This window comes from Podarcis muralis, chromosome 1 (assembly GCF_964188315.1).
Source record: "Podarcis muralis chromosome 1, rPodMur119.hap1.1, whole genome shotgun sequence".
NCBI classification, from domain to species: domain Eukaryota; kingdom Metazoa; phylum Chordata; class Lepidosauria; order Squamata; family Lacertidae; genus Podarcis; species Podarcis muralis.
Window position 1 is genome coordinate 6,234,207 of NC_135655.1, and position 24,852 is coordinate 6,259,058.

The window sequence follows — 24,852 nt, forward strand, 5'->3', positions numbered from 1 at the left end:
GGGCAGGCGCCACTACCGAGAAGGCCCTCTGCCTGGTTCCCTGTAACTTGGCTTCTCACAGTGAGGGAACCGCCAGAAGGCGCTCGGCACTGGACCTCAGTGTCCGGGCAGAACGATGGGGGTGGAGACGCTCCTTCAGGTCTACAGGACCGAGGCCGTTTAGGGCTTTAAAGATCAGCACAAACACTTTGAATTGTGCTCGGAAACGTACTGGGAGCCAATGTAGGTCTTTCAAGACTGGTGTTATGTGGGGAAGGGGGTGGGAGAAACATTTCAAAACTTATCAGTATAGGAGTACTGGCACCTTCAGAAATCCTAAGGTCCAACATTGATGAATAATACCAATTTGGACTTGTGGGTGAACATACCCAAACAGTTGGAAACCAGGGGCCTTGAAGTGGTGCTCACCAAACTTAACATTATCATGCTTATTCAATTTGTGTTCAGCCTTTCATCTGTAGAATCCCAGGGCAGTTCATAACATACCCTATTTTTTGCTCTATAAGACTCACTTTTTCCCTCCTAAAAAGTAAGGGGAAATGTGTGTGCATCTTATGGAGCCAATGCAGGCTGCGCAGCTATCCCAGAAGCCAGAACAGCAAGAGGGATTGCTGCTTTCACTGTGCAGCGATCCCTCTTGCTGTTCTGGCTTCTGAGATTCAGAATATTTTTTTTCTTGTTTTCCTCCTCCAAAAACTAGGTGCGTCTTGTGGTCTGGTGCGTCTTATAGAGCGAAAAATACGGTGATCACCTCGCCCCAACAGTGTTCAGTCTTACCGGCATACCTCGGGCAAAAAAAACTCCCAAACAATACTGCTTTTATTTGGACTAGAGCAAACTCTGCTGTGTACCCTTTCGTGGACCCCAGGGGTATGTGTACCAAACTTTGGGAAACTGGCCCGGAGGATGGGCAGGGTTCGTTTTACAGCCTCTTGTGGTTCTGTAAGAGGAAGTTATCTTCCTCCCTAGAAGTGGAGGTGAAAGGCAGAGGAAGGCATAATCCTGTGAACAGAATGTCCTCCAATCGAATCTGGCAAATCACAGCATAAACTAGGTTAAAAAGCAACAACCCACAGAGCTTTCATATTGACATGAATGGTGCAGGTCACAGCACTCACATTTTCCTGTCCCAAATTAGCCAGAGGCATTTTGTTTTATTCTTTTCCCACTGCTGCATACAGCACAGAATACACCCCACCCAGCTTGTTACAATACACGACAGGTCTGAGCTGAAACAGAAATAGATTTCCCCCAAAACAGTTCTGGATCATAGTTGATTTTGGGAGGGAAGAGGGATTATGGATGAGGAAAGATGTTAAAGAACCCACACAGATGATACTGAAAGGCAACTCAGAAGACACAGACCAAACTTTAATAAACATTTAATAGGAGTACTTAAAAACAGAAAAAACACAGTAAATTTCCTTTTACCCACTCCCCCCACCCACCCCGGTTTGTAAATAAAAATCAATCTTATTCTGCCCCTTCTGATTAAGTAAGTGGAGAGAAAACAATGAGGTCGTTGCTTGGGTTGGCCACAAATTTCTCTGCCTGGTTCCTCGGAGTGACGAAAAGGCTTTCATCTAGGCTGGGCTGTGGGGAACAAATAAGGAAGGTTATATAATATAATATAGACAGGAAAGCAGTAAATAAATCATGTCCATGGAAATCAGGTGCATGTTGTACACTGCTGAAAAATTCAAACTTTTGGAAGGAGGCTAGAAATCTGCTCTCCTGCTTTAGGAAGAAACTTTATGGCAGCAAAAGCAGTTTGACAGCATAATGGACTCTCTCAGAAAGTGATGGGCTCTCCATCATTCAAAGTTTTTAAGCAGAGGCTGGATGGTCACCTGATTCTTTAACTGTGATTCCTACACTGCAAGGGGTTAATTCCTATCTGTCGCTTTCCAACTCTACAATTCTATGACCTGCACTTCCCCTCTTATTTCAAGACAGAATATACATTCACCTGCCTCCTCTCAATAATAGCCAAGTGATAAAAGACTGACAAGTGCTTTCACAAACAGCATCCAAGCTCTTTTCATTGCTGCGTGCCTTACACCCACTTCACACTTGCATGCATGCATGCAATGAACGGCTTCCTTAACATAAGTGACTCAGAGGCTTCTTGCTCAATAGCAACTGCCTCCAGGGCTTTCAAAAAAGTGACCTAACCGGTTGGCGCAGCAAACAGCCTAAAAGGGAGATCAAGGATCCTCCCACCGAATTTAGAGATACCATCTGACAGATATATAGTTATCATAAACGGTAGCCTTACAGTTGCTTGTCATAAGCAGAAGCAGTTCCTGTGTGGATTAGAAGAACGTAATACGCTGAATTGCCTCATTGCCCAGCCTTAAGAGAAGTTAGTTACCCTAACTTTCCCCCTAGGTTTTTGATCTGCCAAAGTAATGAAGGTGACATATAAGGCTGAGCGATATATCACTGTATTGTCCAAAACTGGTTTGAAGTCCAGATTGTGATATCGGTTTCATAACTTTTGACCTGGCAATATATTGTGAATGGTGTATGCATGCACGTGCTATGCAAAAAAATCACAATGTGGGGAAAACTGTGACGCCAGCCATGGGAGGGGAAGTAAACTGCATTTCCTTAACATTCCCCACCCCACCCCACCCCAAATTGTTGAATTTAGATTGTAGGCTGCTTTGGGGCAGGGACCTGGCCATTTGTCCTCATGAAGCTGTCACGTGCTTTTCAAATGTAGAGTCAAGAAGTTGGATAGAATGCCATCCAGAGAAATTTTCACTCTGAGAAAAGGATCTGATGAGGAGATGTGTTCATGCTCAGTTGCTCTGACGAGCCCACGGCTGCTCTTTGCTAATAATCTATGTCAGTTTGTTACTGATTTCCAAGGAGTTTTTTTTTTTTTTTTTGGGGGGGGGGGGAGGTGAAAGAGAAAGGGCTTCTTGACATAAGCCTGACTTCATTGCAGCAGACAGTTTGAGTCCTTTGCCTCCTTATGGCGCATCATAATCTGCATTATGCATAATCTCCATGTATAAGACTACGGATTTTTTTTACTCTAAAATAATGTTAAAAAATGGGGGTAGTCTTATACACAGGGGTCATCTTCCCCCATTTTCATAAATTTGAGTCCCCCAAAATAGGGGGTGTGTTATACACAGAAAAATATGGTATATATATTTAACAGGAAACCATGGCATCAGATTTGTCGCAGTAATTGGAGAAATGTTACAGTTGCTAGTCTTTAGAAGTCCACCCAACCCTTAGCTCCTTTTCAAACAAACATACCTGGAGTTCAGGCACTGCACCATCGCAGGAGAAGTCACAGAGAAGAGAACCTGGAAAATAAGGACATATTTCCAGCGGGCTTTTTAACGTAACTTAGGTCTGGTTCAATAGTATGTAGGAGAGGGTTTCTAGTGGGCTGTGTCAATAAGGTTTGAGGATACACATCTCGTTACCAAGTACCTATGGTTCATGAATGACAACAGGGACTCACTGCTGTCCCATCTCAAAACCAGCACAGGCAGTGACTGTTGGGGACATGTCTGATGTGTGCGCAACTGCACATGTGCACAGCGCTGAACCCAAAGGTGATGCGAAAACGTCACCAAAGGGGGCAAAACACAGTGTTTTGAGGCTTTTTCAACGGGTGTTCTGATTCTATGCAATTTCACGCAAGTGCATAATGACTCGGAATGCAACCCCTGCACAAATGGGGAGTTGCCTGTAACAAACAGGAAATATCTTCATTTCAAGATATAGCAGTCAAACACAAGGATGTGTCAGCAGGGTGAGAATATAGGAGCAACGAGACACCCACCCCCAATGCTTAACATGTGAACTTGGAAGTCTGCCACACTGTTCACAATGAGACTTCCTTTTCCTGAAAAACAAGCCTGGGGTGGCAGCCTAAAGGTTCTGGGCCAGATTTGACAAACCCTGTTAGCCCTTGCAAGGGACCCCATATTGGCTCAGTGGGGTTAGGGGAGCCTCCAAACAGCAATTGTTACAGCCCTATGCTGAATTCCTCCTTCCATCTACAGCTTAAAGCAGCTGATCACGCAGGCTGTAACCTCCATAGAAGATTATGCCACAATGCATTTGTTAGTCTTTAAAGTGCACCAAAAACACAATGTGGTGAGTGAGATACAAGCAGCTCCTTGAATTCAAATTCCGAACTGTTCATGTAATCACAGAATAATACATGGACCTCAGCCAGAGGTTCTTTCCGCTGCCTAAAAAGCCCCGTGGAAATCTACCTGTTTGACATTCTGGAGTGGACAGCTCTTCAGCCTGGGAGCAGGTTCCTTCAGGCTGGGAATCCTCCTTGGGACTCCATGAAAGAACATCCTGTTCGCCCAGATCTGCAATCGTCTGTTTCACCTCTTCTGTAGCTTCTGGAACTTCTATTTTATCAATGGAACCTTCCAGGCCCTGAGAATCAGTAGAAATCAAGTCATCCATATCACACAAGGGTGATCTGCTGTCACAAGTGGTTGTTTGTACATCCTAAGAGTTCAGGAAGGAAGAGAGAGAGAGATTTCAAGGAGCAGAATGAGAAGGGGGCCATTCTGAACTTTCAGGACAGGCACACATTCAACATAGACGATACAACTTACAGCAGCTTCTTTCGCCATGTCTTCTGCTGTAGCACAGGGTTCCTCTGCAGCTTGGATGTTACTGGGGGGAGACCACACGTGTTCATCATCAGTCAGAAACTTGCATGTTAGGTTTTTAAAACGTTCATCTTGGGGGAAGGTGTGCATGGGTGTGAATGACAGCTGACAAGGGCGGCCCAAATTCTCCCTCTCAGTTTACGTCCAAGATACTGGATGGACAATTACAAGGGCAAAGTTTACAGCGTGAATTAGCACAGAGAAGCACTTGTCTGAAATGAACAGCTGCTTCTCCCAGGCAAATATGCCAGCAGCAGGATCCCACCCTCTGCCCCAACTGCATCTTTCCTACAGCTGGAACAAAATATCACAATGCTCAGCACTGGAAGAGACCGAGGTGACAGAGCTGTACCCATGGCCAACAAAAATTGGGTCGTGCATTTTTGCCGGAGGGAACTGAGATGGGAGAGGAAGGCAGCGAGTTTTTAAGTTGTGCTCTCCGCAAGGGTATTTTCAGCACGAGTTAAAATGAACAGCTTCCAATGACAATTCAACTCCAAGCCATACAACCAATCACCTGGCACAGGGAAAAGAAGGCAGAGGTCTTGAGCAGAGCGCTGTGGTGCAGGAAGAGAGCAGGTACTGGTTGTGCCCCAAGAGGTGGCAAAAGCAAATGAGGGTTTCAACTTTGGTGTTCCAATCCTCTAGCTCAGTGTGGATCGCACCCAGCAGCTGCAACTAACCTGCTCAACAGCACCAGCCTACATAAACCTTGGGGGCTGAATGGAGCCTCTATTCACCAAGACAGAATAACTGTGGTGGGGACAAATAGAAAGCGGACCCGTTTCATGCTTTGTGTGTGAACACCCAAAATAATTTTTGCCATTTACTGTGCAAAACACTGTGTTTTCCTTGTCCAGGGAAGGGGGAGGCTGTGGCCAGATGATGCTGGACTACAGTTCCCATCATCCCTGACTGTTGATCACATTGGTGGGAGCTGTAGGTCAGCCATATCCGGAGGTCCACAGATTCCTCACCCCGGAAAAGATCTGGAAATAGCTACTGACGAGGCGATTCATCTGGATCTCACTAACACAGAGAGTCATTTCTGCACCAGACAAAAAGGGCTCACATTCAGGCCAAGTGCATACCATTGTTCAGAAATGCAGCAGAGGTCAGTTCTGGCAGGTTCCAACACCGCACTTGGATCCGAAGGAGGAGGAATGGCGATGGACGCGGTTGGCGTGCTTAGCCTTACAACACAGGTATCTGCACAGCTCTGAAGCAGGGCCCTGTTGGCAGATCTTGGAGTCATCCGCCTGGAAGTCCTGCTTGTAGACTGAGGAGTCCTGCCTGTGCAGTGGAGAGAGGAGGAATAAATCAATGGGTATTGTATTAGGATGTCATGCATGTCAATAGAAAATCTGAATTCTTCAGAATTGCCCCGTGTCCTGAAACATATAGAAGCTGCTTAAATCTGACATAGGGGATGGCAGAAGGTTGGCTCCAGTCTCTCTTCCTGTTTGGACTGGTGTGCCAGCTGTGTCCACTCAGAAAACTAGGAGATGGCTTCCACCATTCATACCCTGAAAACTTCTCAATGGGATTACTGAAGAATATCCTTTGTATGTAACTGCCCTGGAAAATGAGCTAGAAACTTTAACAGGTACAGCGTACAGAGTGAAATCTTCACTGGCTACAGGGCCCAACTAAAGGAGAGGTCTTAAACCAAAGAACTGAGTCTTCTCACTTTTGGAGTTGTTTCAATAAACCTTTGTGCTGTGCAGTGGGTGTGTATGTCTATAGAGAACAGGAAGCACACACACTGCCTCCTAGCTCACAGTATGTATAACCAAAACATCTGGTCTGGGGTAGGCGGATAAATTCATGGTTCCCCTACCTAATATTCCTTATCTAAAGAGAGACATGCTTCACCATCACCTCCATGCTCCTCATTCCCAGTAACTGAGTAAGGCACGCTCACTAGAAGCGCACTAGACTTCCAGAGGCGCCCCCTGCAGCAAAGAAGCTTCCCCTTCACGCCCAAATTCACTCACAGAAGGAACTGCTCCAACACTGACCTGGGAAGGGCCTGGGTGATTCAATTTTGAAAAACCCGCCATCGAAGGTCACCTTCTCCACTTGCTTTGGGGTTTCTTGACCTACAGCCTCCACCATCAGCCCTTCTGCTTTCATCTTGTTCTTCACGGCTGCCTTTATCGCTGCAAGGCGCTTTCGGGCTGCTCTCCTTTCAACAGAGCCACCCCCTGCTTTGGTTGCCCTTTGAGGGGCTGCTTTCTTCTGAAAGACAAAAGGCAGGACAGCATTTTCTCCCCACCTTCTAAGAGCTCAGACAGAAAACTGGCACAGTGCAGGACCCTTCAGCCTTCCGGATGTAGATAAATTACTGCATCCCTGCCCATGCTTGCTGGGGCTAGTGGGAGATGAATTTAAGCAACACCTGGAGGACTAAAGGTTCCCCACGCCTCCCACAGCAGCCAGGGAAGTGCCAATTGAAATCTCAGCCGAAGCCTGAAACCAGACTGGCATGGATCCAGAAAATCAGGCTCATCCAGGAATGTCTATAGCTGCTCCGCCACAACCCTCTCAGTTATCTACCACAGAAAGGAAGCATTTCTGACCAGGCAACAGTTGCTACAAATCTGCTGCGTCCAGACCTGGCTCTTTCAGTAATGGTTGCAGCTTAAGTCCTGCAAACTTATAATGATTGCAAACTTTGGAACTAGCTGGCACAGTAACTTTAAAGGTAAAGGTAAAGGGACCCCTGACCATTAGGTCCAGTCATGGCCGACTCTGGGGTTGCGGCGCTCATCTCGCTTTATTGGCCGAGGGAGCCGGCGTACAGCTTCCGGGTCATGTGGCCAGCATGACTAAGCCGCTTCTGGCGAACCACAGCAGCGCATGGAAACACCGTTTACCTTCCCGCCGGGGTGGTACCTATTTATCTACTTGCACTTTGATGTGCTTTCGAACTGCTAGGTTGGCAGGAGCAGGGACCGAGCAACGGGAGCTCACCCAGTCACTGGGATTCAAACCGCCGACCTTCTGATCGGCTAGTCCTAGGCTCTGTGGTTTAACCCACAGCGCCACCCGTGTCCTACAGTAACTTTAGGGCTAGCCAAATACAGCTGGCCTATTATCCTGTGGGACCAACCTTCACCAACCTGAGGACCTCCAAATGTTTCAGACTACAACTCCCATTAGCCTGTGCCAGCCCAGCTGTGCTAACAGGGGCTGATGAGAGTTGTAGTTCCAAAACATTTGCAGGGCCCCCAGGTTGACAAAAGTTCCACTGGGATATAGAGCCCTCTAGTGGTGAACTATAGAATGACATGGACTCCACTCACTACGGAAACAGCAAAATCGCTGGTTAGATTAACAGAATTGTTGGAAGGGACCCCAAGTGTGATCTAGTCCAACCCCCTGCAATGCAGGAATTAAAGCTAAAAGTGTGCAGATGGAACCCTGACTTTTTCTCCTAAAGGCACTCTTTGATTTACTTCTCTAGAACACATTTCAAGCAATCAGTGTGCTTCACATTATCTCCGATGAAGAAGAAGAGTTTGGATTTGATATCCCGCCTTTCACTCCCTTTAAGGAGTCTCAAAGCGGCTAACATTCTCCTTTCCCTTCCTCCCCAACAACAAACACTCTGTGAGGTGAGTGGGGCTGAGAGACTTCAAAGAAGCGTGACTAGCCCAAGGTCACCCAGCAGCTGCATGTGGAGGAGCGGAGACGCGAACCCGGCTCCCCAGATTACGAGACTACCGCTCTTAACCACTACACCACACTGGCTCTCCTGAAGGTTGACCAGTGTTATTACCACCACCGCATACTGAGAGCAGGGGGCTTGCCAAAGGCCAGGAACTGGAGGTTGCAAGCCTTACAGATCACTCTTACTTAGCAAGCATCTCTCTCTGGCACCTTCTACTATTTGAACTGTGTGTGTGCACAAATTCAAAGAACCGCACAGGCCTCCCCCTCCCGACTCTGGTCAGAGTGCCCAGTCTCCCACCCTGCCCTGTTGGTCAGCAAGGGGATGATGGGTGTGAGGATGGGGGATGGCATGGGCCACTTTTTGGTTGGACGAAACAAAAACATGATCCCCAGTGAGCTTACAAACCAAAATACAGCACAAAGGATACATGGGTCAGCGATGTGAGTGCAGTCTGTGATTGTTTCAGTCGCAGCTGCTGAGGCTACGTGACAGTTACCCTAGAGAGAAAAGGTTGGTTTCCTGCCTAGAGGCCTAGTGAAGATCTACTCCAAAAAGTGAGAGAAGTATTTGTGGGGGTTTTTTAGCAACCTCCTGGAGTTGCTTTGGGAAAGTCTGTATTTTGGTAATCCTGTTAGACCAGGGGTCTGCAACCTTTAAGACAAAAAGAGCCACTTGGACCCGTTTCTGAAGAAAAAAAACCTGGGAGCCGCAAAACTCGTCATTATAAAAATAACTTTTTTGTCACTTTTTTTTATTATTTCTTTGTTTGACCCCTCAGAATTACTCCTCCTCATAGAAATAAACGTTAAATTAACAAGTTACCTTTTTGTGTGTGTGTGTTCTTCACTCCCCTTCGAAACAGTGACCAGCGTACATGCCCCCTTTCAATGCAGTGACCAGCGTACATGCCCCCTTTCAATGCAGTGACCAGCGTACATGCCCCTTACAATGTAGCGGGCCGGCAGGTGGGAAGGTGACGTTGGGACGGTGCGTGACTAACGCACGCACCGCCCCCATGCGACGTCACAGCCAGTACAGTGCCCGCCACAGTGGGGAGTGTCAGGGCGCACAATGCGCCTCCTCCCCTCGCTAGTATCCGCCCCAGAGCCGCGGCAAAGGTGTAAAAGAGCCACATGCGGCTCCGGAGCCGCGGGTTGCAGACCCCTGTGTTAGACTGACAACCCAAGAGCAGAATTACAGAGGCCTCTCATACCTTGAGAGGTCTCTTGGCCTGGACATCGTCTGCCATTTGCCATCCATTCTCCTGGAGTTTCCTCAAGTTCTCAAATTTTTTCTTTACGTCTTCTACCTATATTCAGAAAACCAAAAGCAATGAGAAAGAAACAACGACGGCAGGGCTAACCAGCTCAATTAGCTGTATTTATTAAACTGATTAATGTTGCTTGTTACTTAAACGGTCCCCAAGTGACTTAAATTTAAAACTTCACTTGGCTGCATTCTTTGAAAAACAAGACAAAGAGCCCTAAAAGCCCAAGAAACTTACAGGGTAAAAGACAAAGGGCTAAACCTGAAGAATCATGAAACAGCTTCCCCAAAGCTGATTTGCAGACAATGCTAGTGGGAAGGATAAATGTCCTGTATTGAAGTTGTGGGATGACAATGTGCTCTTGAAGAACCACCTGAATATGAGACAAGCTTTAAAAAACAGAGCTCTTACTTGGAAGTTCACCATATCCCAGAATCCATCCAGATCATCACAGGTTGTTTCCTTTTCTCCGCGTCTGAACTCACAGTTATCCACCAGCCCTTCAAACTGCTTGAATCTCTCGGCTATCAGCAGCCTGGTTTGCCCAACAGTGGTACGGACAAGATCTTTGGCTGTGGAAATGAATATTTCATTATGTATAATAAAGTGTTGGATGAGACATTAAGAAGCCTAATTCGTACAAATCTCGCTTGTGTAGCTTGAGAGTGTCAAGGCCAAAGCCACTCGGGCCAACAGACGCGAGCAAACTGTTCCATCCAGGACAGCAATTTTGCAACTCCTCCTTCAGCTTCTTCACTTACCATCCTCTGGAATATCCGCCTCAGCTGCTCCATCCCACTCAAGGCAATGTGATGCCAGTCTCTCTGCCTCGCACCGAAGGAGGTTTCTTTAAAAGAGAAGCACACAGACAGAATGAGTACAGTCATAAAAGGTAAAGGTAAAGGGACCCCTGACCATTAGGTCCAGTCGTGACCGACTCTGGGGTTGCGCGCTCATCTCGCTCTATAGGCCGAGGGAGCCGGTGTTTGTCCACAGACAGCTTCCGGGTTATGTGGCCAGCATGACTAAGCCGCTTCTGGCGAACCAGAGCAGCACACAGAAATGCTGTTTACCTTCCCACCGGAGCAGTACCTATTTATCTACTTGCACTTTGATGTGCTTTCGAACTGCTAGGTGGGCAGGAGCAGGGACCGAGCAACGGGAGGTCACCCCGTCGCGGGGATTAGAACCGCTGACCTTCTGTTCGACAAATCCTAGGCTCTGTGGTTTAATCCACAGCGCCACCCGCGTCCCTGAGTACAGTCATAGGTAAAGGTAAAGGTACCCCTGCCCGTACGGGCCAGTCTTGCCAGACTCTAGGGTTGTGCGCTCATCTCACTCTATAGGCCAGGAGCCAGCGCTGTCCGCAGACACTTCCGGGTCACGTGGCCAGCGTGACAAGCTGCATCTGGCGAGCCAGCGCAGCACATGGAACGCCGTTTACCTTCCCGCTGGTAAGCGGTCCCTATTTATCTACTTGCACTTAAGGGTGCTTTCGAACTGCTAGGTTGGCAGGCGCTGGGACCGAACGACGGGAGCGCACCCTGCCGCGGGGATTCGAACCACCGACCTTTCGATTGGCAAGTCCTAGGCGCTGAGGCTTTAACCCACAGCGCCACCCGTGTCCCTTGAGTACAGTCATACCTTGGGTTAAATGTGCTTCAGACTGAGCATTTTCAAGTTACGCTCCGCGGCGACCCAGAAGTAACGGAGCGCGTTACTTCTGGGTTTCGCTGCTCGCACAGACGCTCAAAATGACGTCACGTGCATGCGCAGAAGTGGCAAAACACGACTCACCCTCCAGAACGGATCCCATTTGCATCCAGAGGTACCACTGTACTTGGCAATACTGGAGACAGGGTGGGCTTCACACAAACTTTGCTCCAATTCCCAGCCCTTTAAAATAATTTGCATTTGCATTCCACCCTTCAGCAGTAGAGCTTCAGGTGGCATCCCTGGGGGTTCCCTGCTTCTTCCTCACAATGTGCCCTGCGTTGGAGGTTTCACTGAAAGAGGGTGACTGCCTTGAAGTCATCCCGGGAGTTGTGTGTCCAGGTAAGGATCTGAGCCCAGTCCTGCCAGGCCCTGGCCCAACAAACCACCCACTATATCACACATGTCCTTGGTCTCTCAGCCTAACCAACCTTACATGGTGGTTGTGAGGATAAAATGGTCCACAAAAACTTATTTACCATTTGAGGCCTTGCTAGTATGATGATACAGATGCGGGTGGCGCTGTGGGTAAAAGCCTCAGCGCCTAGGGCTTGCCGATCGAAAGGTCGGCGGTTCGAATCCCCGCGGCGGGGTGCGCTCCCGCTGCTCGGTCCCAGCGCCTGCCAACCTAGCAGTTCGAAAGCACCCCCGGGTGCAAGTAGATAAATAGGGACCGCTTACAAGCGGGAAGGAAAACGGCATTTCTGTGTGCGGCTCTGGCTCGCCAGATGCAGCTTTGTCACGCTGGCCACGTGACCCGGAAGTGTCTGCGGACAGCGCTGGCCCCCGGCCTATAGAGTGAGATGGGCGCACAACCCTAGAGTCTGTCAAGACTGGCCCGTACGGGCAGGGGTACCTTTACCTTTACCTAGTATGATGATGCATTTAATTCAGTTATAGATATTGCTGCATATATTGAATATTTTACTAACGACGGACAGCATAAAATGGTTTTAGAGAAATAATAATGATAAATCTGGGAGAGAGGTAATCTCCTTGGATGATTAATAAGTTCTCATGCTGTTCTATTAAGTCGCAAAACATCTGTGAAGGGCTTTCCCAATGCCAACTGAGCCAACCCCTCCATTTAAGAGTTCAGATGTGTTTGAGGTGTCAATGGGCTTTGAGCTGAGTGAGAGGGAAAGTGTGCCAGATGAATGGGCTAAAAAGGAGCTTTAGAGACACTGCAGCTCAAAAGGAAGAGGGCAGCTAACTAAAATGTATTTTACTGGGTCAAGCATTTTGCTCTGCAGTTACTTTGATTGCAAAGTGAATCTCATACAAAGCAGAGGGACTGCCCATAAAGTGAGTGTTCCACAAGCCAGTGTTCTCTTCAGTCACGCTCCCAAGTGTATCAGTCTGGACCCCTCTGCCCTTTTGTACAAACCTGAAATAGGGCACATTGTGTTGTGGCTCTCCTGCTGGGTCAGATGAATCGCTGGCTGGCAGATCCACTTTCTGTGGATTGATCTGCTTTTCAAAGGGAGTCGCATCCATTGTTTCTTCAGTTACACATTCTGAAAGATGAAGGATATTTTTACAGAGAAAACTGCAGAACACTGTAAAAAGTACAGGGAAAAAATCATGCTGCAATATAACTCTGTCAGTCCGCCTGGTTGAATGAATTGCCTGCCTTTTGACGACTTATCAAGTTTAAACTTATACTGTATATCCATAAAACTGTAATGCAGTGGTACCTCGGGTTAAGAACTTAATTCATTCCGGAGGTCCGTTCTTAACCTGAAACTGTTCTTAACCTGAGGTACCACTTTAGCTAATGGGGCTTCCCGCTGCTGCTGCCCCACTGCCATGCAATTTCTGTTCTTATCCTGGGGCAAAGTTCTTAACCCGAGGTACTATTTCTGGGTTAGCGGAGTCTGTAACCTGAAGTGTCTGTAACCTGAATAGGTGCTATTGGAGGATACAGGAAGTTGCAACACTTTACAATTCAAGACTGTATCACTCTCCAGTCTCAGCCGCAATGATAAATCAACTTAAGCTTCAGTCCACTAAATGTCACAATCTTAAAAATAGGTTTAGCATTTTAATTGTGTTTTACAATGCTTGAAGTATTTTGGGTGGACATCACACGAACAGCATGCAGTTCCTGTTCCTAAATTTGAAACTTTCAGCAGCTGCTTTGAAAGCCTTGTGGGGCTATGAAGCAAGATACATATTCCATATGAACAGATCGATAGCTTAGGAAAGCCTTACAACAAACCTATAAGGCAGGTTGGCATTCAGGTGAAGGGGCTGGGAGAAGGGCAACTTGACTAGGACCAGTTGTGAGTTCAAAGTGGAAGGCTGAAGGCTAGCAACTATGCTACAAAAGCGCTCTCCCTCCCTCCGACACACCTGTGTTAGCACCTGGAAATTCAAGTACAGACGGATGTTCCTGAAGATCTGCCTTTGTCATTCCTGGGCTAGAGACCTTCTGTTTAAGCCCACAGTCCTGTGGCAAAGCTTCCAGAGCACCTTCTCCAGGGATTTTGCTAGGAAGAATAATAATTTACTTGGCATTATGTTTTACATGTATGTTTTAATGTATTTTTAATCTTTTGTTGGAAGCCGCCTAGAGTGGCTGGGGAAACCCAGCCAGACGGATGGGGTATAAATAATAAATTTATTATTATTATTATTATTATTATTATTATTATTATTATTATTATTATTATTAGGCAAGCATCTGAATAGACAGAACATTACAGCATTTAGGCAGTTAAGTTCCATTAATGACATAGCACAGAAACTCTCCTGCAAGGAAAGGAATAGCGGGGCTGCTTCTCTTACATGGCATTTTGACTGGGTCAAGGCAGTGCACTCATTTGCCACAGCTACTTCAAAATAAACAGCAGGCAGCTCTCCACTGATATTTTTAACGAAATCAGGCTTGCAAATATTCAGATCACTCAGGAAATCTGAACACTGGATCTGAGCCTTCATAAAATTGGCCTTAGTCAAGGTGTCAACTCTAAAGGACTTCCCAGATCTCATGGTTCTATCAAAAGTGGATAATGTCTTTGGGGACAAAGGCCACAGCAATTCATAGTAAAACCTTCGGGAGCTGGAAGTACCAATTTTTAATTTCTAAAAAGGACAATTTTTGCAGAGGTCAGAGAGATGTTACAAAAACACTTGGGCAACTCCTTATCTCATCAGAGGACCCTATGGTAGCCCATTACCTGGTGGTCTCTGCAGGGCTCCAGCAAAGATTGGGCGACAGGAATACCTCTGCCTTGGAAGGGGACATTGGCTTGACTTTGTAGGCAGTCAAACCCTCCAGAGGCTTGAACACAAAATTCTGAGGGGCAAATGAGCGCTCTCTCCTTTGTGGTGCAGGAGCCAGGATGATAGGGGCTGGAAGGTTTTCTTTCTCCAGGTTTTCTTTCTTCAGCTTTGCGGCTGTAGCCAAAGGGATTTGGGTGATCAGAGGCTCCACTGAATGATTCTCTTTCACGCCACACAACACCTGTAACAGGACATAAACGTTTATTTCTTTTTCTTGAATTATATGGACTTTTCTCAGCCAGTAAGGAGGAGACAACATCTCACCCTTAATGAGCCCGGCTTCGGCTGGGGAGGGCGGGATATAAATAAAATTTATTATTATTGTTGCCAGTGGCTTGAATTAATTAATTTTATAATGAATGGTTTTAGAGTGTTGTTTATGCTCTACTTTTGTACTGCTTTATTGTTGTTAGCCGCCCTGAGCCCGGCTTCGGCTGGGGAGGGCGGGATATAAATAAAATTTATTATTATTATTATTAGGGTCACACACACACACACACAGTTTCCATCATTGTTACCCTTCTAGAAATATGCATTGCAGATAGGACAACTAGAAAAGCAGATAACATTGGAAATGTTGGCTGATGGGAAGCGAAGTCCACTGACGTATGGAGAGCCACCCAGTCCCCGAACCCTGCTCAAGATTCTTAATCATTCCCCCGTTACATGATAACAGCAATCTAACAAACAGGGCTGTAGAGATTATTGATATGAAGGTTGCAGTGTGTGAAACACTAGGAAAAGCCAAGACACTTACTGTTGCCTTTGCATTTTTGACCCCTCTCTGCTGCTGCTTGCTGTTACTTGCTTCCCTTTTCTGCGGTGGAAAACCTAAAACAAGAAAAGCTGCAAGGTTCTGAAAAGCTCATCAGAACAAGGAAGGACAAGTCAGAGAAGTTTCTCAAAAGCTTTCTATGGGGACACATCCCAGATATTTGGGAAGGGCAGTTGTAGTGAAGAAGCAAAGCATTGTGGGGAGACCAAAAAGGCCAAAGGATTTATGGGGAATGCGTTCTTGTTGCTTTAAGTGGAGACTTGCTGTCTATGGGAGTGAGAATCCTTATTGTGAGCATCTGCAAAAAGAAACTCACCAAGTGATTAGTGGTATTCTAGCACCTGGTACTTAACAAAGCTGTCTGGGTGTGAATGAGTTATCAACCCTAATCACTCTGAGAATGGGTATCTGGTGAGTCTCTGAAGAAGCTTTTGATCCAAGTTCCTGAGAATTAACAAGCTCAGCTGCCCCAAGTTAAGTTATTAGTCAATTAGCTGACCATTGGTGAATTTAAACATCATCAAGAATTTTGATTGGATCGGATTTCCGTTTCCAGGTGAGTTTTAGAAATAAAGACTCTGAGAAAGTAGCCTGGGGTGCACTCTGCAACCTGCCTGTCTGTCAGCTTACCACCTTGCTGATAGTTGTCCTGCCTGTGGGTCTTTGTAATGAAGATCTTTTCTGTCTTTGAGATGCAGATTCCATTGAGGACTTTGAAATTATACTAACTTTACCTTTGTTCTCATTTGTAAGTATGTTAGCTAGCTATACTTTACCACGTTATTGTTTTCTGTTTGAACTGTATAAGAGAATGTGCCTACTTTTAAAAGTATGTTTAAACCTGTTTTTTTTAAAATAAATTTTAAAAAGAGAACTTTCCTTGTCCTGTGTGCCATTCTGGGGGGAAGTCTGAGTCCAGAAGCCTGACCAATCAGTTTCGCACTACCTGTTGAATTTCTGCCTGCATTTTTGTGAAAGTAACTTGCAGGGCAGGGCAGCTGGTAATTAGGAAGCATAACTTTCTCCCTTGAGTTACGTTTTCTGGTGCCCTGGTACAAGGGAGTGGTGGCAGCAACTACCCTATTAATGCGTTTTGTCCTATAAAAAGTATATGCTGCCGTTTCTCTGAACCTGACCCGGCTGGATGGTAAGGACAGGTGAGGGAGGGGCGCGTGGCCGGAGCATTACTATAGCAGTAATATTTAGAGCGCTGCTTCCAGTCAGTGTACAGACTATTGAGCTAGATGGACCAACGACTGACTCAGTATGAGGCAGCCTCCTATGTTCCTGGAGGAAAAAAACATGTTGAAAGTTCAATTTGGGCCAAGAAGAAAATGCAGAGTTGTCGCTATATGCATTGCTTGACGTTTCACTCCCCAATCCACAGCTATTTACTACCTCACTCACCTGCGCTCACAGCGGGCCGAGATATCTGTGGTATTTTGGTCAGAGCAGCAGCGGTGGCCCTTGTAGCTCTTCTAGCAGCAGTTGTGGAAGTTGAAGGCTGCACCCCTGAAGGTGGGGGAGAGAGAGAGGAAGTTGATGTGTACTCCCTTAAAACATTTCACATTCTGGGTGCAAGACGTCAACAGCACAACCTACTCAGAATCAAGTCCCAGTGTGTTTTAGCAGAGGCTGTACGTGGCAGTAATTCACAGAAGACCTGATAACTGGACAGGACCTGCCGTGGGAGCCAATAGATTTCTGTGCGTGGCTGTTGGGAGTCACACTCATACGATTAACAAATGCAACCAATTCCAACTGCAGCCACATTGCTTTGCATGTCCAGGAGTTCAATGGAAGACTTGAACTCAGAGCTCCAGGAGCAGTGCTTTAGCACTACGCTATCCAGAAACTCACACGTATAGTAGCCCCAAAAGGTTTGGGGCAATCCTGCAGTGTTTGGAAGACGATGCATACCTTTCCTCTCTTTGGAGGGTTTGTCTACGTAGATCTGCCTCTGGTTATGCTGAGCTGTTTGCAGAGTGGAACCCTTGCTAGGTACCATCTATAGAGAGAAATGGAGTCAGGGTTTCATAAATGCATAACTTTGTTACTGTGACACACACACACACACACACACACACACAGAGAGAGAGAGAGAGAGAGAGAGAGAGAGAGAGAGAGAGAGAGTTTACCATCCATTTACTTCTACAGGACCTTCCGTTAATTCCCAATAAGACAATTAACTCAGTTATATGAACCTTACATCTATTCTTGCAAATAAGCCCACTTGCAAATATTCTGGCCGAACATATATAGGTAGGTTAGGATTTACTTTGCCATTATTAAATTTTTATAAGGGCTCAAATTAACATAAAACATTTGCAAAGCTACAAACTTTTTGAGTTGGCCATGACCCTTAATTTCAAGCTGCAAACACATAACACACAAACCTAGCCCCATATGTAGAAATAAATAAACACCAACAATAAAGACTACCCACCCCTGGTTTATTACCAAGCTGCCATAGTTCTAGCAGCTCATTTTTCTGTTCAAACCACATGTAAAAGAATAAAAATGTAAGACAAACCACTGATTGCGGTGGTCTAGCTGGTGGTCTGATTGATTCTTGCAATTGATTCTTCACCTTTGACCTTGTTAAACGCGCTTCCTAGGAATACCCAACACATAGAGTAAGCACACATCACCCCCAGAAACACACATTTCCTATTAAATTTTTAACCAATAAACAATTTAAAAAAATAAATCCTGTATTTGCACCTCCTAACCAGAGTCGCCAGCCATATGAAAGAATGGCCAGGCTGTCCAAAATCAGTGACCATAATCAGGTATCCTAACAAGACACGAAAAAAGCAACACTCTCAAATTTCTGTGACAGACCACCACCTTCTATGATGCATGCATGATGCTTTTAGGGTGGTCTCTACTGAAGGGGTTGGACAATTTCAAAAGTCTTTAAAGGTCCCTGCACACTTTATTCTTTGTCTCTCTTACCTCCTTACCAGGAGGGGAGGGAACTTTGTTGGAACAGAAAAATAAAGACTTGCCTTGCTTTCACTGCATCCTGCCTCCATCCATTTGTCTCTGATGGGTTATGGACTTAGGGGACTCAGCACCTTGGGGAGTTGGGCAGCAAAAGCCACCCCCCCCCCATTTTTCTATAACATACCTATCAGTACACCTCTGTGACCAGCAAACCAGGGCAAACACCATGCTCAAATTTGTTCTTACAGGGTACATTTATTTACTTTGAGGTGAAAACCTGTGTACACAGTAGTGTTTAACCTACATCCAGTGCGCTCAAACTGCCGGTTTGGGAAGTGGTATACACACAATATTAGCTACATTCCAGATCTATCCTGTCATTTCCTTTGAAATTTTGTGCTTTGATGCATTCCCCCTCCCCCTCCCCCCTAAAAAAGCACCAGTTTTCAAACTGAAAGAATGGCCTAGTTGTGCTTAAAGCCAGTAATGTGTGCACAGCCCAAGTCACATTAGAAGGTTGCATGCATATGTTATTTTTCCCCTGATGGAAGTGCTTGAGTGTTTGAAATGAGAACTTATGTACTTCCCTTATCGTGCTTCAGGGGACAATCTTATTCAAAACAAGCTACCCTGGCAAACCCCTGCTCTGAAGGCCCTTGACTTTAATAATGGAACACAAGTTGTTAGCTGCTCTGAGCCTGGCTTTGGCTGGGGAGAGCGGGATACAAATAAATTTATTTATTTATTTATTTATTATTTTAAAAAATAAATAAATAATGGAACACAAGTGACTGTCAGCACCACAATTACACATAACACACATCAATTATTGGAGTGCCCATTGTGAATCAGGCTGATTCCTTCCTTCCTTAACCACTACCCACCAATCCCTTTTTTTCTGGTCCACATAAGGCATACCACCCCTCCAAAATCAGAACCTATTTCAAACTATAATATTCAACTCTGGTTTGGACAAAGTAGGACAACCCAACAACATGGAAAAGAAACACAAGAGAGTTAAGTACAAGTACCACACTTGCTGCTTTTGTTACAGTTTCCCTTGGCTTGTTGAGCACCGGTATATTTGATGGTTTTGAAAGGAAGCCAGGTGCCTCTGGTTTGAATTGCCCACATTTAAATATGGGCTTTCTCTGCTCTTTTAACTTCCGTAGTTCTTTCTCAGCTTTGTAACGCTGTAGCATTTCCAAACGCTCCTGTTCGCGAGACTTAGCTGAAGCACTTGATTTCTGGCCTACATGGAAAACAAAAATAACTTTAGATCCCACCAGAATAACTTCAGAGGAATTAACAGTCCAATCACATCTGTGTTTAGTTTCCAAGTTTCAAGTTTTATTGCGGCAAAAGCCAGTGACACTAAACACCACAAGATCAAACAAAAAGAAATCAACAACAACATCAGAAAAGAAAAAAAAGGGGGGGGGGGAGAAAGGATTACACAAGGGAACTTCGCAGTGTGCCATTCAACAGAGGAGATTTACGCTTCCTGATTACCAAAGTGCAAAATTTGGCCACCTCATATGATATTGAGCTTGAGGAATCTTCCAGAAGGTATTTTCGTAGAATTTCGGGGGAGGATTCCAAATAATGTTGTAGGGGTATAAATTTTGATAAAAGCGGCAAAATAAGTTGAACTCGACATCTGTGTTTACATCAAAACATCTCATGGATTTCAATATGATTTACTTCCAAAAGGGACCTAAATTGGAGACAGCCATATTCATCTACCTATCCACTATTACCCCAAAGTCTCATTCCTGGTCATTCATTGTCTTTCAGTCCAGAGGATCAAATATGCAAAATTAGTATTATCTGCCACTACATGAATCACTTTACACTTGTATACACTGAATTGCACATGCCATTTTACTGCCTGTTCGCCCACTTTCAAGAGATCTTTTTGGAGCTCTTCAAAATCTTTTTGTTTTAACCACTCTGATAAATAATCTACTATCATCAGCAAATGAGCCTCTCCCACGTCACCTCTAACTTAACATCTTAACGTTTGGGTGCCTTAGAATTCTGGGGTGGGTGACGTCTGAACTTGGGTCATTTATCAGTTTCTGTTTTGTTAATAAGGCCTCTGTAGCACATTAACTTTGTAGATGTAGGAAACTCTACAATGACAGAGTCTAGAAATCACTGCTTTGTCAAACACGAGTTGCAAGTCTTTACTTACTTGACTTTGTGCTGCTCCTCAGGAAGTATCCTTCACCTGACTCCTCCAGCAGTGAAGGCTCACCATTTCTTGATGCTTGTGCGTTGACATCAATGAGTCCAAACTGCCTGCCTTTATTAAATTCCTTGTGTCTGCTCTCCTTTTGGGAAATGGACTTTCGGTGGGCAAGTTTTGTCTTCAAGGCCTCCGTACTTAGGTCCTTTTTGTACCGAGCAGCAAAAGTGGCAGCCATCTTGCTGTTTTCTAGATGCGAAGTGAGAAAGATTATAGGCTATGGATGCCCGCCCTTTTGTGGCACCCTACTTGCACTACAGTAGTGATGTATGGAAGTGAGAGCTGGACCATAAAGAAGGCTGATCGCTGAAGAATTGATGCTTTTGAATTCTGGTGCTGGAGGAGACTCTTGAGAGTCCCATGGACTGCAAGAAGATCAAACCTCTCCATTCTGAAGGAAATCAGCCCTGAGTGCTCCCTGGAAGGACAGATCCTGAAGCTGAGGCACCAATACTTTGGCCACCTCATGAAAAGAGAAGACTCCCTGGAAAAGACCCTGATGTTGGGAAAGATGGAGGGCACAAGGAGAAGGGGACGACAGAGGACGAGATGGTTGGACAGTGCTCTCGAGGCTACGAACATGAGTTTGACCAAACTGCGGGAGGCAGTGGAAGACAGGAGTGCCTGGTGTGCTCTGGTCCATGGGGTCACAAAGAGTCAGACATGACTAAACGACTAAACAACAACAACACTTGCACAACATACTTCTGCCTATGCAAACAGGACCTCCCATGTGCAGATACCCACTTCCCAGGTGTCTCCAAGATCTGCTTGGCAGGCAGAGTTGGAAGACCCTCTGGAGCAGTTTGGGGTGGGATGCTCGAGGGGCTGGCAGGGAGAAAGGAAAGCAAAGTCTGTCACATCTGCTGCCAGGACAAAGATCTTGCCCTTGAGGTTTTTTGGACTGCGTTCCAGTTCACTTACATTGACAAGCTACTTGGCTTTGATACGGACATAGGTAAATGGTATTGCAGCAAAACACTGTTTAAAAGTACTATAGGACCTACCCACATGATGCTAACACTATGCAGTAGAACCAAAGAACGTTACCCCCATCTCTCTCCCCTCCCTTTTCCTCCAACTACATGATGTCTATGACAACAGTGCCTCATACTGAACGAACTGTGAAAAAGAACACAGATTGAAAATGAAGACGCAAAGTGTACATGTTTGTTACTTTCCATGAAAGATTTTCTTCTGTTACAAAGCAAACTTTAAAAAATGAAGCTGAGTCAGACATTCCCCCCCCGCCCTGTTAGTTTAATGTACTGCCTGCTTTAGGATATCAGCCCTGAGTGCTCACTGGAAGGACAGATCCTGAAGCTGAAACTCCAATACTTTGGCCACCTCATGAGAAGAGAAGACTCCCTGGAAAAGACCCTGATGTTGGGAAAGATGGAGGGCGCAAGGAGAAGGGGACGACAGAGGACGAGATGGTGGGATAGTGTTCTCGAAGCTACCAGCATGAGTTTGAGCAAACTGCGGGAGGCAGTGGAAGACAGGAGTGCCTGGTGTGCTCTGGTCCAGGGGGTCACGAAGAGTCCGACACGACTAAACAACAACAACAACAACTGCCTGGTTTGCCTGCAATAGGAGTCTTCTGTAGCTCAATATACAAGAAGAGCCTAGTCCAGCATCCAGTTCTCACAGGGGACAATGAGGTGCCCCAATGGGGAACCCTTAAGCAGGATTTGAGCGCAACAGCACCTTTCCCCATTTGCAATTCCTTGTAAATTGTCCAGACAGAAAAAAACTACAATATCCCTGCACGCATAGGAAGTGGCTACTTGAGGATGTGCAATCAGGAAGAATGTAATGCTATGAAACAGCGTCTTGATGCAGGGGTCAGCAAACTTTTTCAGCAGGGGGCCGGTCCACTGTCCCTCATACCTTGTGGGGGGCCAGACTATAGTTTGAAAAAAAGGTGAACGAATTCCTATGCCCCACAAATAACCCAGAGGTGCATTTTAAATAAAAGGACACATTCTACTCATGTAAAAACACGCTGATTCCCGGACTGTCCGCGGGCCGGATTTAGAAGGCGACTGGGCCAGATCTGGCCCCTAGTTTGCCTAACCATGTCCTGAGATATCTGGATGAGGGGTGGTTTGCAAATTTAACACATAGTAGCAAGTTCCCTATGTATGGAAGTGAGAGCTGGACCATAAAGAAGGCTGATCGCCAAAGAATTGATGCTTTTGAATTCTGGTGCTGGAGGAGACTCTGGAGAGTCCCATGGACTGCAAGAAGATCAAACCGATCCATTCTTCAGGAAATCAGCCCTGAGTGCTCACTGGAAGGACAGATCCTGAAGCTGAGGCTCCAAGACTTTGGCCACCTCATGAGAAGAGAAGACTCCCTGGAAAAGACCCTGATGTTGGGAAAGATGGAGGGCACAAGGAGAAGGGGACGACAGAGGACGAGATGGTTGGACAGTGTTCTCGAAGCTACCAGCATGAGTCTGATCAAACTGCAGGAGGCAGTGGAAGACAGGAGTGCCTGGTGTGCTCTGGTCCAGGGGGTCACGAAGAGTCGGACACGACTAAACGACAACAACAAGTAAGTTCCCTGCTGCAGGATCAGGCCAAAGGGGGCCCAGCATTCAAATCTCACAGTGGCCGACCAGGTACCCCAGATGGGAATCCCACTTGTGGTTCCCACCAACCGGCACCCACAAGCATTTGCTTCCTCCCAGCTGCGGAGGCAGAGCAGAGCCTTCGTGGCCATTGACTCCAATGGGTCTACTCCGAGAAGGACTGGCATCGTAGGCCACCTAATATCCCGGAATTATTCAGAGGACAGCGCGCTCGTTGGAGAGCAGCCGCGATTGATGCCTCCGCAAATCTTCCCAACCCTCATTGTGAAAGCCGTCCAAGTAGGCGGCTATCTTGTGGCAGGGAGTTCCGCAGACCCGCTCCGCGAAGGAGGACTAGCGTTCGGCCGAAGCTTCCCCCACTCATAAGACGACGGACGAACCGCCGAGCGACCGGTCCTCCACCCCCTCAGCCCCTTCTTTCACCCGCCCCCCCACCCCAATTTATGGGGCCTTCTCATTCCCCACGGCCGCCCGCTCAACTCACCAAACGCGGCCTCCCCGCTCCAGCGCCGACCCCCAAACCGCCTCTCGGCTCTCCTCAGATTCAAATATTATGGTCCCCGCCGCTGATTGGTCGCCCGCGTCGGAATGCAGGCCGCCCATTGGCTGTTTTGTCCACCAATTGGAGGCTCGCTTGCTCAAGCGCGCTTTGGTGGGGGTGGAAACAACAACGTCGGCCCCGCCTTCTTCTTTCGGGCCGCGTCTCTCTTTTCCACGCCCTCCGCCGCACTCCAGGGCCACTGATTGGCCCGAAGTGGAGAATCCCGTCACTCGCTCTTTCATTGGCTCCGAAGCGGATAACTCAGTCACACGTTCTTTCATTGGCTGGCTTCTTCCTTTCAGAGAGCCGCTGGCATAGAGGTAGGTAGAAAGCAGAGTTGCACGCCTATTAGGAACTGGCGGGATTCGATGCTCCTCCTGGAAACTCTAGGAATTCGATGTTGTTTTTAAAAACGTAGCTTCTACTGCAACCGGCAAGCAAGGAACAGAATTTTTGTTGTGTTTTTTTTTTTCTAAATCAGTTCTTATTTATTTAATGTGAAAAGAGACAAACATTGATTCTATTTTTAAAAGAATTTTAAATCGTAGAATAATAAGCTGGAAGGCGTACCAAGGGTCATCTAGTCCAACCCTGTGCAATAAGGATTCTTGGCCACCCAACCTCTGCTTAAAAACCTCCAAGGAAGGGGAATCCACCACCTCTTTTCCAGTCAAACAGCTCCTACTATCATCAAGTTATTCCTGATATTACGTACTTGGAATCTTTACTTGATGATATCAGCTTTTGAATTAATCAATAAAAATTAAAAACCCCACTGTAAATGGGATGTCTGGGGCAGGGCCAGATTTGGGCCCTAAGCTACTGAAAGTATGGGGCCCTTTATATGTCCAGCTGTCTTTTGTCAACAACAAATTGTCGCAGTCTTTTCTGTTGAATATATGCTATATGGTAATTGATGGACCTGATAGGTATCTCAAGCCATTTGCACGTAACAAAATATGTATTTTATCAAAGTAATTGCCATGCAACCATTCCGTGCAGAATGTAGGCACCCTATATATGTTGTTCTTCTTTAGTCGTTTAGTCGTGTCCGACTCTTCGTGACCCCATAGACCAGAGCACGCCAGGCCCTCCTGTCTTCCACTGCCTTCCGCAGCTTGGTCAA

The 24,852-nt window shown here is 46.3% G+C and overlaps 1 protein-coding gene and 1 non-coding gene across 5 annotated transcripts; both read right to left on the reverse strand.

Annotated features, from left to right (window-relative positions):
* Positions 1-1,366: 1,366 nt before the first annotated feature.
* DLGAP5 (DLG associated protein 5) lies at positions 1,367-23,779 on the reverse strand. 4 transcript variants are annotated; one of them, XM_028727693.2, is made up of 19 exons: positions 23,670-23,779; positions 20,536-20,778; positions 19,370-19,590; positions 17,923-18,003; positions 17,310-17,397; positions 16,797-16,901; positions 15,372-15,445; positions 14,509-14,795; positions 13,694-13,818; positions 12,714-12,843; positions 10,375-10,460; positions 10,025-10,185; positions 9,560-9,655; positions 6,689-6,908; positions 5,759-5,960; positions 4,611-4,671; positions 4,251-4,500; positions 3,277-3,326; positions 1,367-1,593 (listed from the first exon to the last, which is right to left on the reverse strand). In XM_028727693.2, the coding sequence occupies exons 2-19, from the start codon at positions 20,765-20,767 to the stop codon at positions 1,492-1,494; spliced, it is 2,571 nt and encodes an 856-aa protein (XP_028583526.2). In that variant the 5' UTR covers positions 20,768-20,778; positions 23,670-23,779; the 3' UTR covers positions 1,367-1,491. The 4 variants fall into 4 exon arrangements, with proteins under 4 accessions (XP_028583526.2, XP_028583436.2, XP_077773414.1 ...); XM_028727603.2 differs by having other exon boundaries at positions 13,682-13,818; XM_077917288.1 differs by lacking the exon at positions 17,923-18,003 and having other exon boundaries at positions 13,682-13,818.
* LOC114585627 (small Cajal body-specific RNA 14) lies at positions 17,028-17,160 on the reverse strand. The gene has a single exon (XR_003703934.2).
* Positions 23,780-24,852: the final 1,073 nt, after the last annotated feature.